Here is a 23,985-nt window from a genome sequence, read left to right as displayed (position 1 = left end):
TGGCACTTCTGTTAAATCCTGTTGTCAGGGGTTTATCACTTGGTCATTTTAAAAAATGCACCCAGGTGGTAATTGGAGTACAAGATTCTGTCAAGAAACAACTCACTGTGAATAAATTTTTAAAACCAGCTAGATTTTAAATTGTCATGTGTTTTTTGGGGGGGAAGGGAGGAATTCATTTTTTAGCTTTAAAACCATTTTTTGTGTTGATAAATGGTTTTGGGGAGGAAGTAAAGGGATTATAACTGGCAATATGGTCTAGAAAATAACTTTTCACAAATCTAAAGTTTATTTTTTAAATGTAGGGTCCTAAATATAGTCTTTCAAACTACTACAATTTAAAATCTAGCTGCTTTTAAAAAAAAAAATTTTCCGGAACACCTTATTATGCCTCTTTACACACTCAGATAAACAAATCAGTGCTTAACATTAAAGTTGTAATCTAGATTTGCAACAGCTGAAATTAGGCCTTACTTTGAACTTTTTGGTTCTGACTGGGATGTATCACAACCTTAACTTTTATTTAAACATAGTTGTGCTAGTACTCCTGGAATGTTCTGTATATAAAGCTGAGGTGGGGGGGGGGGGGCCTCACAAATCTGGCTTGGTCATGCTGTTATTTTAGCACAGTCTCCATTTCACTCATACGGAGAATTAACTTGGTATAATAATGAACTACTGTGGTGATGCCGCTTCTGTGATGGTGTATCAGAGCTCTTGTTTTTGGGTGCCTCACAAGTAGAGCAGATATAGCTCTTACACAAGGGAGGAGGTTTCTCTTTGGCCAGAAAGTGAGGGTTATTCTTTCAGTGAGCCATGAGGTGGTGGTAACGTTGAAATCTAGAATGCTGCCTTTACACTGTTCTGGTTGGAAAATGTGCTTCGTGTTCATTACCCTTTCTACTTGCTAATTAAAGTCATCTTGTAGCTTAAGCCTTTATATGTTGTTGCCACCCAACCCAACATCTGCCTTTGCAACGAGGAAAAATGTAAGGGGTGAAAAGGAGTAAAAACAAAATCCCCACTGGAGGGGTGGCTTTGTCCTGTCCCTCCTCAGTAAAGATTTTGGATCATTAAATATGACTTTTTATGTCATTGGAAAGGTAGCCTAACGAATTATTTTGTGTGAGGGCATTACACCTAACTGCAAGAGTAAATTTGTGTGATTCACTCCAGTTTCCTTTTTGATTGGATTTACTGCAGTCTTTGGACCAGATTTACAAAGGTATTTAGATGCCTGATGAGGCAGATAGACACTAATTGGCTTAGGCACTTGTGCAAATCCCACGAGGTGACCATCAGCATCTTTTGGTGCCCAAATACCTTTGTAAGTCTGGCCCTAAGTCTGCTTTCGGACACTTAATTTTTGGTGTGATGGAAGCAAACGTCTCTGGTTTGGGGTCAGTCAAGGATGACTGAAATAGTCTAGCAAGAGAAGTTCCCTGCAGTCTCAACCAGTGCAACTAACACATGGCAGCAGTAATCGCCGGCTTGCCAAATGGAAAATACCTTTAAATTCTTAGCCCTGGGTCAAGCAGGTGCTTGCGGGAAGAGCTGCTTTGCTTTGCTATTCAGCAATTCAAAATGTTTTCTTTCACAAGCTAATTGTTTTAGACCGTTACTAACATTACCACGGTTGTTAGAATGTGATATTTCAAATGGGCATGAGAATGTCATTGCAAAGCGTTTTAAAGGCTGAGCTGCAACTAAGATATGTCCACGGCTTTCTTGCCTTATATGAAAACTGTCTCTAAGTTGTTTTTGTTTTTCCACCTGTAGGGTCCATTAAATAGCGAGTCTTCCAATCAGAGCTTGTGCAGCGTGGGCTCTCTGAGCGATAAAGAATTGGAGGTAAGCAGCCACTGTTCCTAATAGTCATCTGTTATAGGTTAAACGTGAATGGGCTAACAAAGCCCAGAATGAATTCCATGAGCTGGAGATGAAGATTTCCTAGTTCAGGGCTTTTGTGTGGAACAGGTTACTAGAAGAATCTAAGCTGAGTCTAAGTCATATGGACGTTAGAGCATCCTGCAAGGCCCACCTAGTTGAGGTTTTCTCATCATAACAGATGCTTTTCTTAAAGATAAAAAAGGAGGGTGGTTTTACTGCAGTTAGAATGGTGGTTTGTGCAACTAAGCCCTCAATTGCTGTTTTCAGTACTTGGTGGCTGTGTTCAGTTGCAGTTTTGGGCAGACCAAAATAAAAGGGAGTCTGCTTAGAAAAGTCCAAGTCTTTCCCCACCCTCCTTCACACTTCATGTGTACGTGAAGTTTTAGAAATATGTACAAGAAGATAAGGATTTATATAAACTGACATGTAGAATGAAAAGAAAATAAGGCCTGATAGTATTACATGCTTCCTCTTGGTTACTTTCATTAGATTTGGATTCAGAACTTCAAAAAACCTGCTAAAACAACAAAGTTGAACTGCAGTTACTTTTTAATTTAAATTAAGATTGCCAATTAGTAATGCAGTATCTAAATTGAAATAGTTTGTTTAAACCCACGATAAGATAACTTCCTCCTTCACTTGCCAGCCAAGTGCTGAGTTTTGGATCATATTTCCCCTTTAATACATTACAGTACAGGTATCAAGTATCTGGTGCAGTCAGTACTGTAGGAATACACAGTATCTCGAACTCTGGACTTGACAGGTAAGTAAATTAGGAAATGGTCTTCAATTATTTGAAGATCATGAGTATTAAGTATCTACATATTTTTGTTTTGCTCTGGCTTTACAGTCTACTTCTAGTGAGTTTGACTTAGATTAACTAAGGAGATCCAGTTGTCTGCCACTCTTTGCTTTTCAGTCTGTGGTGTTTTAGCAGTGGGTAGGTAATCTTATATAGCCTACCTCTTGTGCAATTGGGTGAATGCGAGAATGACTACTTAAAATTGAATTTTGTTAATTTAAGGATAATATGAAGCTAAAATACACTCGCAGTCTCCTGTTGTAATCTTATTGACACTGTTACATAGCCTTTGGAGTCACTATTGCACGAGGGTATTTGTGAGATGCTCCTGTCAATGGTGGAGTGCAGATTCCTTTGACTTTGTATTGAGTCAGCAGTTTCTTGTACCAATATTGTATCTACATAATGGCTGGTATCAAAATGTTGTCAGTGAGGGTCTGTTCATTGTACTGATGTTATCATTCTATAAAGTAGTGCACAGGTACAGTAGCTACTCTTTGTGTGTTTTTTGTTTTGTTTTTAAAGCTCTAAACAACCCTTTCTGCCCTCCCACCCCAAACAAAACCAAAAACCAACCCTCATCTCCATTAGGGACTACTGGGCTGGCATGTTGTGGCCTCCTACATTCCCTCGGATCTTAGGTTTAACTTCTGGCTGTGTCAGCTTCATTCTTTTATCTTTTCAAAGTAGGTAGGTTGGGTTCTCTGTTTATTGTGTGAACATCAGTTTCTAAGAACCATGAATCTTAAGTTTGCCACAAAAGTTTTGGCCAAGATTTCCCTACCCTTTGTTGTGCAATGGGCACTGTGGCTTTCCTCCTCTGTCATTCAGTGGTGGCTGACATGATGTGTAAACAAATAGCTTGGAAAATATTTTGGGCCTCTTTGGGGTAAAATGTATGTGATAAAAATGACCAGATTTTTCTCTGTAGTAAATTTGATCGTTTTTTCTAATACATAGAACTTCAAGTTTTGTTTCCTTGTGTCTCACTTTGTTTTGAAGTCCTGCTGAAGGAATTCTTTACATCTGAAACACTTCACATAATGTGTAAATGATTTTTCATGTAACTTATGCGAGACAGCACCTAGGTACTAAGAGCACTAGAAATCAATTATTGAATGGGCTGCAGTCAGTTGGGTGGGATTTTCAAAAAGTGCTAAAGTGACTTGGGAGCATATGTACTATTGAAAGGCAATGTAACTTGAGCTCCTGACTCACTTTAGCACTTTTTGAAAATCCCATCCTTGGAACATAAACAGACTGGGCCCAATTCTCAACTGCCCTGCATCTTCTATAGCCATTTAGACTAGTGAGAAGTGGGTGTTAAACACTGCTGTTCTGATTTGATTGAATTTTATGCTCCATCTGCAGCAGACTAAAAGACTACATGATGTACAGGGCAATGGAGAACCAGTCCTACTATGTCTAAAATAGAAAATAATCTCTCCCTGTTCCCACCCCCTTCTGATTTCTAACATGTTCTTATTTTTGCTGTGCACAGGTGTGAAGGTTGTGTCTTTCTAAGTACTGAGTGCAAAAACTAATGCACTTGGGAACTGGAACGACCATTGGGGACCTGCAGCCTATTTATTTAGTATTTTGGTCGTTTTTTAAATTCTGGAATAACAGCAGAAATGTTAATTTTGAAGTATTTTTTAACAGACTCCTGAGAAGAAACAGAATGACCAGCGGAACAGGAAAAGAAAAGCAGAAGCATATGAGACCAGTCAAGGTAACCCATTCTCCTGATCCTTCTCAGGATTTCCGACCAGTTGATAATTGGCTTCACTTTTGAAAGAGTCGTGGTGTCTAAGGAGAGTAATGGTTCATCTCAGGGGTGTGTCAGGCAGCTTGTTAGGAATTTATTTGAAGTACTTTCAGTGATAGTGTAGTACTCCTCTGGGAGTCCTTGTTTCCATTGTAAGAAAAACATTCAGTCCTACAACAACTTACTGCAACATTCATGTTTACTTCTAAACTCTAGAATTCTTATTGGAGATATATCATAGGGCCAGATTGCACAAGGAGAGACTGGATGTGGGTCCTCATATGGGTTATGTGAATATCATGTGCTTAGTCACATGGGTACGGTCTGCAGCTGAAATCTCTCTCATTTTTGCTGTACTTTGAAAAGCTTTCGTTCATTTTCTACATCTTGTTCCGTGTAACATTGGAAACCTACTTTAACAACCAGCTAGAGAACAAGTTGTACTCAAAAGTATAAAACAGCAAATGTTGCCTTAAAGAAAAGAGAGTCTGATTTCAGTCCAAGCTCTCACGCTCCTCTTAGTGGGTGAACATTAGGAGGATGGAAGGAATAGTTATTTTGACAATAGGAATCTGCTCCTACAACAAAATAACAGATTCTATTGATAGTAGACTGTACCTATAGTGTTTTGGAAAGTGAGGTGGAACAACAGTTAAATTTTAATGAATCCGTATTAAATCACCATTATCTCTCTAGCTCTCATAGGAAGGATTGTGGGAGGCTTAATGTGCTCACATTGAGTACAGTAAGTTACGTAAAGGCAAGAGTAGATTGTATATAGTAACCTTTATTATGCTGTTACCTTGAAGGAAGTTTTGAGAGATCCACATTGCTCACCGTGAGAGCAAATATTTCCCTTGTTGTTTGCAGAGAAACAAATGTCATCTAATTGGGTCTATGACAATTTTGGAATTAGTCAAACTGTCAACTCTCCTAATTAAAAAAAAGTGTAGAGATTCTAATCCTGGGACTAACTGTTGCTGTGTAGAAGCTCTTCTTCTGTACTAGGTGATGTAAGGAGCACCTAAGTGTACATCTTTATTTACATGAATAGGTTTCTCAAAATGGCATCCAATGTTTACATTTACAAATCAAGTTTGCCTTCCTTCTCTGTTTCCTTTTCAGGAAAAGGCACTCCTAGGGGACATAAAATTAGTGATTATTTTGAGGTAAGCCAATTTAAAATTGAACTTTCAGAGAAATCTGTTCTTAAGTCCTTGTTTGACGAATCTTTTTTCTTTTTTTTTTAATGAAAAACTACAGTGTAACTGAAGTTACTCTCGCCACTGCATTAAATCAGAGCTTCTGGTGTAGGGGATTCACTGTATCAAGCTGATAGGCTTATGAGTTTGATTAGGGCAGAATATCTGAACCTTGTTTCTAAATTAAGCTAATTTCTATTTCTTAAATTTAAACAATTGACTGACTAAATGCTATAAATAGCAATCACCCAAAAACCGGTTTGAAGCTGACTTCTATTGGGATCTGAACCTTGCCTCATGAGACTGAGCATCCTTTTGGCAAGCCTACTGCAGTTACATTAAAAGCGCCAGTCCTGCAAAGGAATCTGCCAATAGAGTCCCATTAACTTAAATAGGACAGATCCTGTTCAGAGTTAAGCAGGATCTTAAGTCATTGCAGGATCAAGACTAAGAAATTAGCCCCACTGAGAGGCCAGCACCAAGCACAGAATGGAGATATCAAAACAATGATGGTACCTCTAAAAACTTTAAGAAAACTCATTTAATATATATTCTTGGCACTTTTTCTTTCCAAGCATGTACAAACTAGAACCTGGTACTTTTCATCCCTAACAACTTGTTCTTCACTTTATTCTGAGTAGTTAGTTGGCTTGGAGTTAGCAGTGCTTTTGCTAGCACCTCTTCCTTACTGTCTTCAGACATTGCTGAGTTAAAGCATGGCACAGTCCATAGTACAGGAACATAGGAACTTCCATACCAGATTAGACCAGAGTGCCAGCGAATCTGATACCCTGTTCCTGACTGGCAGAGGGATAGCTCAGTGGTTTGAGCATTGGCCTGCTAAACCCAGGGTTGTGAGTTCAATCCTTGAGGGGGCCATTTAGAAATCGGGGGCAAAAAATCTGCCTGGGGATTGGTCCTGCTTTGAGGACTAGATACTTCCTGAGGCCCCTTTCAATCCTGATATTCTATGATTCAGAGCAAGGTGCATATTTTCTTCTCCCCACCCCACCCATGCACGTGTACATAGAGTGCACAATTAGACATACCTGCCATGGGAAGGTCTTCCTAAACCTGGATTGTTAGAGGTTGGCTTATCCTGAACCATATCCCTTGGTTTAAGATAAGAAATTATATCTACTGTAGCTGTGGATATTTAACCATTGAAAGCATTCACAGTCACCTCTTGGTATTATGGGCATAATAGATATAGTTCGTTTTCTTTTGTAAATGGCCAAACCTCAGTCAGTGAATTTTTTATTTGTTGTTGTCTTCAGTGTCCACTAAAACAGGTTGCTAGGGCTTATAGGGAAGGTCTTTATGCTTTAAGATAAATATGCAGCTTCTATGCAGCTTTCCCCCAAAAAATCTTGCTTAAGCATAGTATCTTTATGAAGTGATTGATCATATGTATCTTTTTGGTCAGTTTGCTGGGGGAAGTGGTCCAGGAACCAGTCCTGGCAGAAGCGTGCCACCTGTCGCCCGATCCTCACCACAGCATTCCTTATCCAATCCCTTACCAGTAAGTATTCCCTCTGAGGAAGGTGCTAAATGATGCAGTTGATATGCCACAGACAGGAGATTTTTCTGAACAAATAGGGCAGAATGTTACCACAGTTACTGAAAGGGACTTGGATTTTGTTTAGTCTCTGAATTAGTTTCAGTGATCCCGCAGTCTATACAGAGCTAATAAACTGGATCATAGCTGTCAAACCAGCTGTCCAGGGCCTGACGTGGACATGTTTGTTTCCAAGGAGCTAGTCCAATCTTAAACAGTTTATCTTACATACTTCAAACCCCAGATGCCATTTCTTGATATAGTATAGACGAGTTCTGTCTTAAAGGGTTGTGGATGGCCTATGTTCCTAGAAATAGAAAAAGTAGAACTAACATATTTTCCATTCTGTCATTCTGATTACTCTGCTTGTCTGTTGCATCCCTCTTCCTGCACAGTTTTGTCTTGTCTATTTCGATTGTGAGATTTTTCCAGAGAAGGGACCGGCTTTCAATGTCCGCATGGTGCCTAGCTCAGTGTTATCCTGCTCTTCACTGGGGTTCATAGAACTACTGAAATACAAATACATCGTTGTTAGTGCTGAAAAATATTTTACTCCACACTGATTTTTCAGGTGCTTGTAGCTTTTTGGGATAATCAGTAAAAGCTTTCCAATGTGTGTGTATGCCATTCCCCGACTTCTTCCATTGAGAAAGTTTCATTGTGCCATTTGGTCCCTTTTGCAAGGTTCAAATGTGAAGAGAACCAATATTTTAAAAAACGTTAAAGATATTTCAGAAGTTGCTTTTCTGTTATTATTGTGTAAATACCCTTAAAAACCACCCTTTGAATATGGCCTGGACCTAATCCTCAGATTTTCTTGAGCATTAGGAGAACAGTTCGGAGTCTTTTCTGGAGCATAGTATACTGACAGTAAACCAGATACAATGAAGCATATGAGCTTTCCTGGCTAGTCTATTTTGAAGTCATTTGCATACCTCCTAAACTCATATTTGTCTAAATTCCAATGCTGAGTGCTCTGGGACTGTGCATTGTACCCTACAGAGTGCCACAAAAGAGAGAGATTGGACCTCGGAGTCCATCATACATCACCAGATCTTAATGAAACCCTCCAGTGCTGCCTTAAAGTTAACAGGGAATTAAAACATATTGCTAGATTATTTTGTACATTTGTTGTTGTATTTAACACAGCACCTCCCTTCTTTAAAAAGAAAAGTTAAATTCAAAAACCTCTTAATGACACCTCATGGATGACACTTTACATGCACAACATTCAAGACCATTCTTTTCCCCAGAATCTGGGATCCTGCGGTAAGTGCATAAGGGGCAGTCATTCCTTGAGTGCATTTTTTTGCCTTTTAATATATTGAGTATATAGAGACCTGGAGAGAACCATGCAGTCAAACTCGTGTCACAGGCAGCATTGGCTAAGTCAGTTGTCTTTTGTACAAAGGTGCTTGTCACGAGTCTGTTGGCAGAGTGCCCTCTTCAGGAGCTAGGTGGAGAGCACAAGCATGCACGTCTAATTGTCCCACACCCATGCGCACTGCAAGGTGTGTCAGTTTAGCAGGGCTGGCTAGTACTCAGCCCTCTGACTGAGGCTGCTTGGTTGTTTCTTCCCCTCATGGTCCCAGGTGAAAGAAACAGAACAGTCTGCAGTCACCAGACAAGGTAAAATAAAAGCATAAAGGAAAAGGAGAACCTGTAGGTGGCTTCCATGAGGATATTGGCCTCGTAGTTCAGAGGGGCTGGGGCGGTGTCTCAGTTCACCCCTGAGTGCGCTGGGTCTCCAGGGGAAGTCTATCTCGTTTCCCATCTTAATGCAGGGAATCCGTGTTCTCCTGTCTGCAAGGGCTGGGGCTCAGTTGACTCTCATCCTCCCTGGGGAAGCTCAACAGCCTGCTCCCTTCTCAGGGTTACCCACTTCTGAGTGGAGTTCCCTCCTTCTAACTCCTCCTCCAATCCTGGCATGATTTGCAGGTGTGGAAGGGCAGGGCCACCCTTGCCCAAAGCAGCTCCTTAACCGCTTCCATGCTGGTGCGGGTTTTGTATACCCCGTCACAGGGCTCTTCAGGTTCCTTGTCTTCAGTTCTGGTTCTCCTTTCTCCTGCAACCATACTTTAACTTGATGCCTGTGTTGTGCTAGTAGCATGCCTCTCTAAGTCCATTGCTTTGGCTACAAAAGGAAAAACCAACAGCAGTAGGAACAGGGGAAAAGAGGAGAAAACTGAATATCATTCCCAGTTTAGGGAATTAGCATGTGGGTAAGGAAGGGGTTAAGCACCTTTTATGAAAAGACTGTAGTGGTTATTCATACTGCATGGTAAGCTTGTCTGTGCCTAGGGCTAAGGGAGGAAAGGTAGCTCAGCTTTCTAGACTATCCCTTGCCTACTTCAGATCCCCTTATCCCTCAGTTGCAGATTTCACAGCCCTCTGCTCAGATTTCAGCTCTTGCAGTGTCCCCATTCCATAAAGCTCTCTATCAGAAAGGAAAGTAGTATTTCTAATGCTGGGCAGAAAACATGTTTTGGATGAGCAGTAAAAAAAAAAAAAAACAAGTTTTCTTTGGTTCCTCTTTTAAAATCATCTGTGTCCTGCCTTTGCTGCAATTGCCTGGGAGGAGAAGAGGCTGCTGGGTGGGAAAATGTGTACAGATGAGGAGGGAGAAGTTTCCATGTACAGTATTTTAGTGAGGCAACGTGCAAGGCACTGCTTCAGAGAACATCTGATCAAAACTAAGTTTAGGGCCGCCACAATTTTCTGTGTCTGATTCAGCCATGTTCTGTGCCAGCGCCACTCTCCTGACCCTGGATACTGAATCGAACAAAGTTAGATGAGCAGTTCTCAGACTTTAAGACCTACCCCATCACACGCAAAACAGTCCAGTACTTGGCATTCTGCCGTCGTAACTAATCCGTATAGCTAATATCATTTCTTGTTCCGATGGTACCAAGCCGTGCACAACCGTTAGAAAACCACTGTACAAGATGTGAAAGTGGTTTCCTTTTAGCTGCTGCATATGGGTACCTCCTGAAAAGCTTTGAAATAGGGCTAGTCTTTACCTATCTTAGACAGTTTATTTTTGCCATTAAAACGGGGCCAAGTTGCCATGACTCCTGGATCCTGATCCTGGTTCAGTTGCTTATCTTAAGTAAATTGAGGCAGAGTTGCTCATCTGTAAAATGGGTATACCTGCACCTCTTCTGAAGTTGGGTGGTTGTAAATGACTTTGCATCTGTAGAATGAGGATGATGATACTGACCTAAAATGCTTTGAGATTTATAAGAGCTAGGGGCCGTTGTTCTTAGCCTTTAAAGAGTACAAAGGACTAAATTAAGATATTCTGGTTAAGGCTTTGAGTTTGCAGCTCTTTGCTTGAATGGCCCCAAAATGTGCAGACGTGGAGAGGGGCAGTATTTCCGTTAACTAGGGGAATCCTGTTCTGCACATTCCCATGCATTGCAGCACATTTCAAACATGTTATTCCAGTCACTCCTATTGACCTCTGCTATCCGAGCAATCTTTCCAGGAGCCCTGCTTTTAACAGATCCTCTCTTTGCTGGCTCGCTGTTCCTGAGCTGCTGCTTTGCTGACAACAGTTTTGGCAGAACCAGAGAATCGTCTTTTTTTTTTCTTTTTTTTTTAAGGTTTATTGTATTTTTTTTAAATGTATTACAGCGGCGAGTGGAGCAGCCACTATATGGGGTAGATGGCAGTTCTGCAAAGGAGCCGCAGGAAGAACACTCTCCTCTGCCAACGCTGATGTCTATGATGCTGGCAAAACAGCGGCTTGAGAGTGAGCAGCTGGTACAGAGGGGAGCTGGCCTCTGTTTTGCTTTTGTTTCGGTGAGCAGTCTTTAAAAAACCCAAGCCCGGGGCAGAGGCTGTGTTAAGGGATTGGGAATGGGATGTGGAGTCTGTCAGCTCTAGGGCTCTGGTTCACATCCAGCCTGGGTTATTAGTGACGGTCTTTACCATCTGACGGCTGGTTAGGGTGACCAGATGTCCCGATTTTATAGGGACAGTCCTGATATTTGGGGTTTTTTCTTATATAGATGTCTATTGCCCCCACCCCCTGTCCCGATTTTTAACCCTTGCTATCTGGTCACCCTACGGCTGGTTCATGAACTATGTGAAAAGTTGCTGGATCTCCAGCCTTGCCTTCTGGAGAAATCTGTCTGGTGTAGATGCTTTTATTTCAATTTAAGAAGCTAAACTGATAAAGCCGAAGTAGATTCCTGACTGATTTTAGGCTAAACCAACTACTTTCGAAGCTGGAGTAACTGCCAATACAGTTGAGAGACAAGGGGGGTGAGGTAATATCTTTTATTGGACCAACTGCTCTTGGTGAGAGAGACAAGCTTTCGAGCTTACACAGAGCTCTTCTGCAGGTCTGGGAAATGGGCTCAGTGTCGCAGCTAAATACAAGGTGAACAGATTGTTTAGCATAAGTAGTTAAACATATTTCGAGGGACCATTCAAAGGTGAAGTGGCCCATTAACACCTCTCCAGTCATAAGGGAGTAAAGTGTGTGGTGGGGGGGGGGGAGCTGGCAGAGGGGGTAAGTGGGTTATGTGGCTGTAATAAGCCATAAATCCAACGTGTCTCTTCAGTCATTAATTTTTAGTATCTAGCGAAGTTCTGCATTTAAGCTCCCAGGCCAAACAAGGACACTTTGCCAGAGAGTAGATCACATCATGGAATGGGCCACCCAAATACCGTAAGAGAACCTGCTTCAATACAGAAATGAAACCCCCTCCAACCGCATGCCTCTAGTTGTCATTTAATTGCAGCAAGTGAGGCTTAGGTTGGGCATTAGGAAAAACTTCCTAAGCTATGTCTACGCTGTGCACCTTACAATGGTGCGGCTCGCCGCTGCAGCCAGGCCATTGTAAGGGGTGCAGTGGAGACACAGTAAAACCACCCCGAACGAGGGGTGGTAGCTTTGTCGACAGGAGAGCAGCTCCCACGGTTCCTGTCGAAATGCTGTCCACATGGATGCTTTTTGTCATTAAAACTTTTGTCGTTCAGAGGGCTGTTGTTTTTTTTCACAGCCCTGAGCAACAAAAGTTTTAACAATGAAAGTGTAGTGTAGACAAAGCCTAAGAGTCAGGGTAGTTAAGCCCTGGAATAAATTACCTAGGGAGGTTGTGGAATCTCTCTGTAATTGGAGGTTTTTAAGATCAGGTTAGACCATCACCTGTCAGGAATGGTCTAATTTATTACTTAGTCCTACCTTGAATGCAGGGGACTGGACTAGACGACCTGTTGAGGTCCCTTTCAGTCCTACGCTTGTATGTTCATCACCCTACACTGGAACCCATACTGTTTATCATCAAACAATTACAACCCATACTCGATGGGGATGCCATCCTGAAAGAAATCTTTTCTGAATCCCCCTCTCTGGCCTTCAAACAACCACCCCCTGCCCAGCCTCACTAAGCTCATCATCAGAAGCAAGCTCCCCGCAGACCAGGGCAGACCAACTCAAAGCAGCATCAGTCCCTGCCAGCACAACCAATGCAAAACCTGTGGACATATCTCCACAGCTGCAATTATCAACACCCCCCACAAGATCCATGGGTTCTACACATACCTATCACGTGTGGTGTTCTAGTGAACTAAATGCCCCCATAACAGTGGGTGAAACGAGACGACCACTGCACTCTCAAATGACCTTTCACAGAAAAATGGCAAAAGACCTGTGGGTGAACACAGCACAAAGCAATAACTCTACATCTGACCTCTTCTCATCCCCAAAGCCAAAGGAAACCTGCACAACACCTTCAAAAGATACGCCCCTCCTAGCTGCTTTTTTCTTTTCCCCACTATGATGGAGAGGTGTTAACGGGCCAGTTCACCTTGAATGATGCCTTGAAACGTGTTAACTACTTGTGCTAAACAATTTATTCCACCTTGTACTTAGCTGTGACACTCTTGAGTACATTTCCCAGGCCTGAAGAAGAGCTCTGTGTAAACTCAGAAGCTTGTCTCTCTCACCAAAAGCAGTAGGTCCAATAAAAGATATTGCCTCACCCACCTTGTGTCTCCAATTTCCTGGGACCAACATGGCTACAACAACACTGCATAAAGACAGCTGAGAACATTGATGAAATGTTGCTGAAGTTATCTTAAAGTTAATAGAAACATTGTATCTTGTACAGTATTGCCAACCCCAAATGTTCAAAAATCATGTCAGGCTCATGACAAATCATGAGAGTGGCTTCAAAATCATGAGATTATGTAAAAAATAATAATTTGGTGTTCATTTGCCTTCTGCTTTTTGAGCTGTGTGTGTTTGGGGGGGTGTCACATTTTGAAGCTTTCTTCACAGCCACTGGGGCTAGAAACTTACTTTTTCTTAAAGAACAAAGGTTGAAATTATTTCACATCCACCTGACTCCAGGAGTTGGAGCTTTAAGGAAAACTATAATTATCATGAGGCTTATGACAAAATCATGAGTTGGCAACACTGCAAGTTTTAACAGATTGAGCTGGGTTTTCTGAAAAGGATTGGTTTTCCTTTTGATAGCCCAAACCTCTGGAGCACTTTTTAAATGGTTTTATCTGAACAACATGGTGTTGAGACCAGAAAGCATCTTCCATATAAAATGAGGAGTGTGTGTTTGCATGAAGAACTGCAGTCATGTTAATACCTGGTAGTATATAATTATGCTGGCTTTCTGTTGCAGGCCCAGCAAGGCAGCCCTTCTTCTACGGGATCAGGGAACACAGAGCATTCCTGCACCTCCCAAAAACAGATTTCCGTCCAGCACAAACAGACGCAGGTATAGGCCAATAAACTGTAAAGCACATTGCCCTCTTACATCTAAGCTTTCCATTTGGTGCAGTTTCGGCACTGGAGGAGAGAAGCGGGACATGAGTCTTGGTAGGTGGCAACCTACTGGCTTCATCAGAGGACTGAGTTTGGACTGTTGGATCTATTTGTGGCTCTGCCACTCTGCTGTCCCCTTGAACGAGTCCCATGACCTCTTTGTGCCTCAGTTTCTCTCTGTAAAATGGATACTTACGTACCTAACTGCTGATGGCGATTGCTTGCTCTTTAGAACATTTTGAGACCTGATAAAAGACATACTCAGGGTCTAACTGATTTTCATATTTGGGGTCAGGAAGGAATTTTTCCCCAGGTCAGATTGGCAGAGATCTTGTGGGATTTTTTTCCCCTTCCTATGAAGTGTGGGTCACTTGCTGGGTTGAAGTAGAGTAAATGGTGGCGTCTCTGTAACTTGATGTCTTTAAGTCAAGATCTGAAGTCCTATTGCTGGCATTGGTGGGTGAAGTTCTGTGGCCTGTGATATGCCGGAGGTGAGACTAGATCAGTGGTTCTTCACCTGTGGGCTGCCTGCAGCCTAATCCGCACAGAGCAGTGCCCCGTGTGACAGCCTCAGGACCATACAGGTAGTATATTGGATGCAGCCGACAATGGTAAATAGGTTGAGAACCACTGGACTAGATGATGATGGTTCCTTCTGGCCCTAAAGTCTGAGTCTAAGAAACAACTGCCAAATGGTATGGGCTGTTCTTCCCCAGTGTACCCATAATTCCTGTTCGTTACAGGGAATCAAATACATAAGTTTTCAGAAACAAAGACTTGTCTGTTTCTGCTGTTAAAAGGGAACAGTTCAATTCAGAGGCGGTTATTTAAAACGAGAGCATACAAATGGAAAACAAACGTCAGATGTAACACTCCCCCACAAGGCCATCGTAGGGCTGTGTGAAGACTAACGTCCTGTATAATGAATAGTGTGGGTATGTGATGGCCAGTCTGAGATCTTGAAGGTGCGCAGTCTTACTCTGTCTACCTACTGACATTTTAGCTTGGAACTAAAATACATTTGAAATCATGGCTGAGAGGCTGTGCGTTTTAAGCCTCCCCTCATGCTAGCTATGTTACTGCCTGGGAGAACACTGAAAACCAGAGGCCTTAAGGGCACTAAAGAAAATTCAGGAATGCAATACAGGAATCCATATTTACAGCGGAAGGTGGGGCTTTTGCAGCTCTTCAGATACCACTGCGGTTTCAGTGTTCCCCATGGCCGAATTGTCTAACACTTGTCTGCTCATATTGTCTGACCTGTATGCTGGGGGTGTGCACCCTGGTAGAAAGAGAAGAGTGAAAATTAATCCTGGCTTCACCAGAATTCTAGAATGCGCAAAGCCCTGCTTTCTAGAATAAACTATTGAGAACCATGACAAATGGCCAGACACAAATATGTAGCCAGGTTTCTGTAGCTGAAATATTACTTATGTGCTTCTGACTTTGATTTGTGATGTTTGTCTCTGCAGTCTGACCTCACAATGGAAAAAATATCTGCACTAGAAAACAGCAAAAACTCTGACCTGGAGAAGAAGGAGGGGAGGATAGATGACTTATTAAGAGTAAGTGTGAACATGGAAAGGCTCTTGTAAAACCTGCTTTTTGGAGCATCCTGGTATTGCAAGAGTAGAACACATGCACAAATCAGGATTTTCTGTACTATATTTGGGGAAACTGACACTCTTAGAGAAGGAGGTAATGTGAATAATTGGTTAGGCTGAGAAGGGTGGTTCTTGAGGTAGAAGCTATGGGGAGACGTGCCAGTATATGTAGAGATACCAAGTGTAGTAGTCAGGCTGGTCTGATGGGTACAGCTATTCCATCTCCTTATTTGCAAGTAAAAGAACTTCTTCTGAATAAACGGTTTCATTCTAAATGATGAGAGCTAGTAGACTTGTCACTTGACTCAAAGGAAGTGATGGAAGCTATCCTCTAAATTAGAAAGCATATAAAGCATTAGAAAATATGCTGTGGGGCAGGGACCCCTACCTAGAGGACCTATCGGACATGTAGGCACGTAGTCTACCAGAAGAAAGCAAGAGTCAAGGAGTAGAAAGCAAAACTGAATTTTTCCTCTTATTCCAGACTCTTCTGTATTGAAAACATTCAATAAAAAAACTTGTTTCTGACCACACTAAGGCCCTTATTTTGAAAAGACTATACTTGTGTCTCTGGCCTCCCTATCTAGGAGAATGTGTATGTAAAAGAGAGATGCTTTTATGGCATGGTCAAAAACATGAAAGATTTTGTGGAACACTTTCCAATAAACCAGGATGACAAATAATTCTGTTTCCTAATGACCTCAAGAATAACTCCTAAAATCCTTTTTTTTTTTTTTATATATATAAGATGCCTACACTACTTAAGCCTTAACTGGATGCCAAATGACAGATTTTTCTGTTTAGATGTGTCCTTTTCTAGCCTACAAAGGAAACACCCATGCAAACGCGATGTTCTTGAAAAACATCCCAGTTTCCAGAAAGAGAGTCTATAGCAGGGCTGACCAGCTGTGCCAGAGAGCAATCCTACAGCTGAAAGTGCAAAGGAAGTCATCTTGCTGCTTCCTGTCAGTGTTCACTAGAGAGGAAGGATGGTCCAGTGATTACTGTGCTAGCCTGGGACTTGAGACACTAGTTCAGTTCACTGCTGTGCTATAGACTTCCCATGTAACATTCGGCAAGTTACTCAGACTGTCTACACTACAGCTTATGTCAGCATAAATTATGTCGCTCGGGGGGGAGGGTGAATAAATCACCCCCTGAGCGACACAAGTTACACAGATATAAGCGCCGGTGTGGACATAATTACACCAGCCCCCACAAGTCGCAATAGCTAAGCTGACAGGAGAGCTCTCTCCCGTCGACTTAGAGTGGCTACATTAGAGACGTCGCAGTGATGCAGCTGCACCACTGTAAACTCTAGTGTAGCCATGCGCTAAGTCTCTCTCTGCCTCAATTCCCGACCTGTGAAATAGGATAATAACACTTCCCTACCTCCTGGAGTGTGGTGAGGTTACATTAAAGATTGTGAGGTGCTCAGATACTCTGGTAACGGGGACCAGATAAGTACCATAGAGAGTGGATTCACTTGGTCTTTTATCTTGGTAACAAGTTGGCTGCTAATTTGCTTTTCTCTGACCTGGAGCCAGCTGAGTAGATTACCTTTCAAGGTGATATGTGGCTTGGCTTTTTCAGGGCAGCCTTGAAAGTGGAAAGTTCGTATCTTGTTTTCGCTGACCTTGTGTACTTTCTTTTTTAGGCCAACTGTGATTTGAGACGGCAGATTGATGAACAGCAAAAGATGCTGGAGAAATACAAGGAACGGTTGAATAGATGTGTGACGATGAGCAAGAAGCTCCTTATAGAAAAGGTTAGCTGCTAGCTTTCCAAGTCTCTGTAGCCAGAGCCACCCAGCTTTGGAAAACACACTCACTCTGTCACGCCTGTCCTGAACTCTAGAAACTTGCTCTTCAGAATGGAGTGAAACTTGTAGCCATTTGAAATACAGAATTAGAGCTGTGCGTTTTGAATAATTTCTCTGAAATGGTAATGGGCGATGGCTTTCAGAGTGCAGAGCCTTTTGGCTTAGTTACTTTTGTCACCCTCAAAAGGAAACCAGCATCCACTCTGAGCAGAATAGCCTGAGTTGTCGCATCTTATAATTCACATGTCACATAGGTATAAATTAGCATCTGTGATCCTAGCATGCAAGAGAGTATTGGAGGAGACTACACAAGAAGGCACCATGGCCCAGTAAATGGGGGCTAGGACGTGCCAGGTGTCAGATGTGCTTTGTGACTTAGGGAAAATCATTTAACTTCTGTCTGTTTCTAGCTGTAAAATGGAGAATGTCTTTGTAAAGTGCTTTGAGTCCTATTGATGAAAGCGCACTATAAAAATACTAGGTTATTGCTTACCAGCTTTCAGCCTGCTTCAGTGTTTAAAGACTTCATTACAATTAATGTTTTTAATTTACTCTTTTTAAAAAAAAATTTTTTTTAACTGTTTAAACCATTTACATCTGATGCGTGCAGGTATCGGGAAATATTATGGCAGTGCTGAAAACTTGTTTGAATTGCTTTAGTTGCGGCACTGATTGGTCTTAATTGGGCATGACCTCCTGTCTGTGAAAGTGAGGGATTTGTAACTAGATGGAGCTGAACGTTGTGTAGAACAGGTGCTGTGCAAGCGTCGCTAACTGAGCTTTGCCAGTTCATCTTGATCCTTGTCGATGGCAATTTTAAGAGTTGGCTAAGAACAGAGTATTTAAAATACTGCGTAACTTTCAGCTCAGAATTGATCATTGGTGGCTGCTGATTCAACACTTCTGTCTTGTCTGTCTTCAGTCAAAACAGGAAAAGATGGCGTGCAGAGATAAGAGCATGCAGGATCGACTGAGACTGGGTCACTTCACTACAGTCCGGCATGGGGCCTCTTTCACTGAGCAGTGGACAGACGGCTACGCTTTCCAGAACCTCATCAAGTAAGTGTAGAAGCTTCCTTGTCTTTCTGATGAGGCAGAAAAGAAAATCCATCTCTTGTGCCTCTTATCCCAAAGCACTTTTGACTAATATGTGAGCTATATGCAGTGCTCTCCACTACCCTTTACATTGAAACTGAGCTACTATTTGACAATGCATAAACAATACTAGACAACGTTTTTAGGCCAGACAGCAACGAATATCCTTCCAGTAGAAACTCTATTGCAGTTTAGGGAGTCAGAATCTAATTACCAGAGTTGGTGTGGCCAGGACACCGGGCTAATGCTGCCTCTGACAAAAAAGGCCACAGGGACTATAAGTAGTCACGGCCTCTGTCTTACACCCATTTGAAATACAGAAAAGATAAAGATTGAATGAGTTAAAGGGACACAACTTAAATTAAATTATATAGTGCTAATTATTACCTTACCTGCGCCTTCAGTTAGAAGCGAAACTTGATTAAAACAAATTTACTTTGAACTCTTTTTGCAAGTCTCTCCTCTGGGAACATCCGTGAAGTTAGTTTCACTTCTGGTTCTTACTTCAGCAGTGTTTTGGTTGCAAGCACTACAGGGGACTTGTGTATGTGTTCTTTAACAAATAGTGGAGACATTTCTCTTGGACTCCGGTTTTGTTTAAAAAAAATCATTTTTACACATATCTAAGTTTTAGGCCAAAACTGAGTTGCTCCTTTTAAGCCTATTTTAACTGACGGTTTATCTTTGACAGCAGTGCACGTCTGTGGTGAAAACAGATTTGTTTTATAAAACAAATTCTTTGAGAGCAGCTAAACCTATAGAAGATCTTCTAATAGCAGTAGAATACACACCTCTTTCCTCTTGGGGAGAGAGACCCTCCCATATTCTCCTATCCCAGACTGACAGCTATCAGGCCATGGTGATCTTATCTCCTTCCCCTCTCTGATGCTTCAGAGGAAGGCAAAACCATTCTCAGTGCACCTGGCCAACTGTGCAATGCTGGGGCAGGGGGAATAGGACTGAGGAGGAGGGCAGGAATCTGATCCTGATTCTGACTTCAGTCTGCTTACACCTTGGCTCTTCAGGTGGATTTTCACAACTGCGTGTGTTATGGTTGGTCGCAACAGGCTGTGTATATTATTTTAAAGAAGTTTTTTAAAGAGAAATCCACAATACTCAACTTTTTTTCTGGCAACAGTCTTCAGAGAGATAAAGGAGCTGCATAACCCAGGAAATGGAAATGACAAAACCCTTTTACACAAGTCATCAATAGAAGTACCCTGCAAATTCCCACCTGGCCCAGGCCATTAAGTGGGACTTCCATGCAAATAAATCTCTCATGAAGTTGTGTTTTATTTACAAACATGCAAAGACAAGAGCATGCACAATCCCCTAAGATTTACTCACTTCTTTCTGGTCCGATGTGGGAACCCATTTCATCAAGCAGTGCACAGATGGTCAAGGGCTTTAGAATCTCCTTTAAGGGACCAAGTCCGTCTTTGCTTTTGCTGCAAGAGATGTGAAAATAGAGGTGCTTTTGAAAGTTTTACCCGCGATCTCTAACTCCCATTTTGTGACTTAACTGCCCGAGTGTGATTGAAAGCTCATGGAACATAGTCTCCTAATCATTTTGGTGCCTTTCAAAATGTTACCCTGGGTTTTAAATTAAAATGACAGGCAGTTTTAATGATAGCTTTCTTCTGCAAGAAGATGGTCCATCATTGGTGGGATTGAAAAAGGTTTGAGTTGCTTTAAGAAGTTGCCTTTAAGAGCTAGGGATCATGTGACCATGTAGAGGATTCACTTAGCAGTGTTAGTCTTTAACAGGGAAGACGGGGATCTAAAATAGATCCTTTGGGGGACTTGTGAAAAGTGAGTGGGGTAGCTGACAAAGCCAACCATAAATCATGGTTCATTTCTGGGTTTTCTTTAAGATGGTCTCAACTCCTCACTAGTAAAGAGATCATCACCTGCATGAATATTATTATGATTTGGGCACAGGATTTAATCTATTGGAGGGCTTCTCATATTTCAGCAAATGAAGACTCCCTCGCTCTATAAATTGTGACTAACCTTTAGCAAGTTGAAGGATTTGACACCTCCCTCCCACAGTTGGCGTGTCTTTCCATACTTCGTGTTAAAACACTTGATTTACTCATCCTAGGAGTAGAAGTGATGTGAAAATCATTTTGCTAATCTGGGAGTAGGGGGGTGTAATTAGTCATCTGTTTCCATTACTTGTATTTTTATAATGTGTCCCTTTCTCGCCGCACCCCACTCTCTCTCCCCAAGGCAACAGGAGAGGATAAATTCCCAGCGGGAGGAGATAGAAAGACAACGAAAGATGTTAGCGAAACGGAAGCCACCTGCCATGGGACAGACCCCTCCAGCAAGCAACGAGCAGAAACAGCGCAAGAACAAGACCAATGGAGCAGAAAACGAAACGTATGTTACATGGCTTTGTATTGGGACATTCCAGAGCAGCAATGTTTGTATAGGATATAGATGTGGGGGTAGACCAGCACTCTGGGAAATGGAATACTGCACTCACTCCTAAGCTTTACTGTTTATCTCATAGACATTCCTTGTAAAAAAATATTATAGAATAAATCTAGCATTCAGGAACTTGTGGCTGCAGCCCTAAATATTTTCCATTGGAGTGAAATAGGGATCAATGTTGCTCATAGCAAGTTTGGAGAGTAGAATTTTCTTTTTTCATGTGCAAGCAGTATTTTTTTAAGCATTGCAGCTGCATCTGTATCTAGCCTTAGACTTGAGAGAATAAATGGTGCAAATTTTTTGTTCTCTTTGCTGAAATTTTCCAGTCAGATTTATCACACCTCCAAATAAAGAAATGGTATATGGGTTAGCAGTCTTTATCCCATTGCAATTTCTTCTGAGGATTTCCAAATAAATCATCCGATATATTGGGGAAAGAGTCTCCACATAGTATATTACTTAAAGCAGTCCTATCTCCAAAGCACTTGCCAATATCAGCTAATTCCACGGTGGGGAGGGGAAAGATCATTCTCTCTCCTCCAGTAACTGAATCTTTTCTCTTGTGCACAAGATGTTGTTTTCAGTTAATTTATTGCTCTCCAAACATGCCATCTTGACCTTTCTGGAGACTAAAGCCATTTTTCTCCGGAACAATTTAGCATGGATAGTGGTGAGTCCAGGCTTCCCTGCCTCCCCAGTGGGCATTGGTCCTTCTTCCAAGCCAGGATTATCTCCGAGGATGCTGGGGGTGGAGTTCAGTCTCCAAGCCCATTTCCTCCTGGTCTCTTCTGCTGACACTACCAAGGCGGCCACTTACCAAGTGTGTTGGCTCTCTTGTAATAAGGAAACCTACCCACTAGGAAGTAAACTAATGGCTTGTCTACACCAACCTATAGTATGCCGCAAGCTGGGGTGTGAATCCACCGTTCACTAGCCCTCCATAAAATAACTGTCCGTGTGCACCCTGCTGACGTGCATTAACAGTTACTTAGTGTTCTGTGATCTTGTCCGCCTTGAAACAGAACTAGTTAAAGTGTATTAACTGTTAATGCCTGTCAGCAGGGTCCACATGGACAGTTAGTTTGCAGCAGGCTAGTGTGGGGTAGCTTGCCACAATCTAAACGTTTGGGTAGACAAGCACTCGGTTCAGTTGACTATCTGGGGCTTCCATGAAGCACTTGGCTACCATTAACCAAGGCAGCATACGTACTGCTGACCTAATGGTGAAAGGCTCCACCCCCTATAACTGAAGCTTCCAAGCCAGCTGTTCCCTCTCTCTGTCACTACTCCCAGACTTCTCTTCATTCCTGCCATGTTTCTATCTCCCCTCTTCCCCTTTAGAGTTCCTTTCACCTTGTGCTCTTTCATTCCTTACCTCTCTTTACTCATTCAGTCCTTCTCCTTGGTTCCTAGAAAGGTCCATTCCACACTCAGGGTCCCATGTAATCTTCCCTAAATACGGTAAACCAGGATCATAATTTTGAATGGCTTTCTATATTTCATGTTGCTAAAACCGCTGTGTGGGGATTGCATGACTTAGTGCAGCTGATGAGAGCCCCTTCTGCCTTTTCAGTTTCTATTTCAGAGTGTGCCCATGTAACAAAAACTGCCACTTCTTTTTGGCACTCAAGATAAAGATGTCAAAGAACTAAATGAGCCATGGAGAGAAGTCTCCTCTCTTACGAGAATGGTGCTTCCTCTTTCATGGTTGATGCGTGTTGTCCGGTTGAATTGTAGTGGAATGTGTTACCTGTGCTTTGGGCAAATAGAGGGCTTCAGTAGCAAAGATAAATCCGAAACCATTAACCGTGGCTTATGTCACACATGTCAGTTGCTATATACTCCTTTCCAGGAACACCAGTATGTATCAGCACACTCACTGGGGTCTGGAAGTGCAGACTGAACGCCTGTACGTGATTATTTTAAAATCTTAGGAAGAATAAAGACTTTTCACAGCTTGCAACTATAAACTTGAGGGGACAAGAGAATGTTTATGGCTCTTCCCCACTTCCTCTAGAAGATTTGCCACTTGGAATGTATGACTAGTAAGACCAGGCCTGATGCTTGGGAGGGGCAAGACTTTTAATCAGGTGTTTTTTGTGCCTGATGCAGAATCTTAGGCTATGTCTACACTACTGCGGTAAATCGACCTACGCTACGCAACTCCAGCTACGTGAATAACTTAGCTGGAGTCGACGTACCTTAGGTCGAGTTACCACGGGGTCTACACCGCAGGGCATCTCCCATCGACTTACCTTACTCTTCTCATCGGAGGTAGAGTACAGGGGTCGACTGGAGAGTGATCTGCAGTCGATTTGGCAGGTCTTTACTAGACCTGCTAAATCGACCGCCGGTGGATCGATCTCAGAGTGTTGATCCCTGCTGTAGTGTAGACCTGCCCTTAATGTAATTAAGTTATGTATGTCCAGATAGATCTGCTGTTCGTCAGCCTCCTGAATAGCACCGATATTCTTCAAATTTAGGGTGACTTTTTAGTGGGTAGCACAGTTGCTGGAGACATCTTGTAAAGTTGGCAGGCACCAGGCACATGTGGTGAGGATGGAGTTCGTTAGCCTACGAAAACCTTGCTTTCGAAATGAGCTGAGCAATTGGTATAATCAGGATAAACTGGATTTTTACTAATTCCTTATATTGTAATCTTTGGTTCTAATGGAAACAAGCCCTGATATTAACCAACATTGAAGCTCTCGCTGCAGTGTATGGAGTCGGAGGCAATTCAGGGCTGAAGTTGATATTCCACTAACCTTTCCCCTGGGGTCTAGGCATTGAAGTCTGTAAGAGATACGCAAGCTTCCCCCAATGTTCTCATAAACTTTGCTGCAGTGGGGCAGTCAGAATTTGGAATGTTCTTGTTTTCAGTATATGTCAACATAGTATGAATGTATGTTTGATTTTTAAAAGCAGTTGCCTGGTAGCTAATTATATTATGGGTATGTCAGCAGTGACCAAACGTACTGACCCTCCGAGCCACATGCGATAATCCTAAGAAGT

At 42.2% G+C, this 23,985-nt stretch overlaps 1 protein-coding gene across 5 annotated transcripts in view; it reads left to right on the top strand.

The window, feature by feature from the left end:
* The window catches only part of TLK2 (tousled like kinase 2), a 55,832-nt gene that overhangs the window by 10,015 nt on the left and 21,832 nt on the right, over positions 1-23,985 (top strand). For 2 of the 5 annotated variants that reach the window (XM_024207230.3, XM_024207229.3), the window contains exons 3-12: positions 1,780-1,851; positions 4,355-4,424; positions 5,586-5,629; positions 7,089-7,184; positions 10,857-11,024; positions 13,871-13,966; positions 15,486-15,578; positions 17,275-17,385; positions 18,362-18,498; positions 20,767-20,919. In XM_024207230.3, coding sequence (XP_024062998.2) covers positions 1,780-1,851; positions 4,355-4,424; positions 5,586-5,629; positions 7,089-7,184; positions 10,857-11,024; positions 13,871-13,966; positions 15,486-15,578; positions 17,275-17,385; positions 18,362-18,498; positions 20,767-20,919 — 1,040 coding nt within the window. The remainder of the gene's footprint in view (positions 1-1,779; positions 1,852-4,354; positions 4,425-5,585; positions 5,630-7,088; positions 7,185-10,856; positions 11,025-13,870; positions 13,967-15,485; positions 15,579-17,274; positions 17,386-18,361; positions 18,499-20,766; positions 20,920-23,985) is intronic. The other 3 variants (XM_024207231.3, XM_024207232.3, XM_024207233.3) reach the window with 3 other exon arrangements.

The sequence above is a fragment of the Terrapene carolina genome, unplaced genomic scaffold (genome assembly GCF_002925995.2).
Source record: "Terrapene carolina triunguis isolate 2854851 unplaced genomic scaffold, T_m_triunguis-2.0 Scaffold193, whole genome shotgun sequence".
NCBI lineage: Eukaryota > Metazoa > Chordata > Testudines > Emydidae > Terrapene > Terrapene triunguis.
The sequence above is the reverse complement of the archived record's forward strand: the minus strand, read 5'-3'. Positions and strand labels throughout refer to the sequence as shown.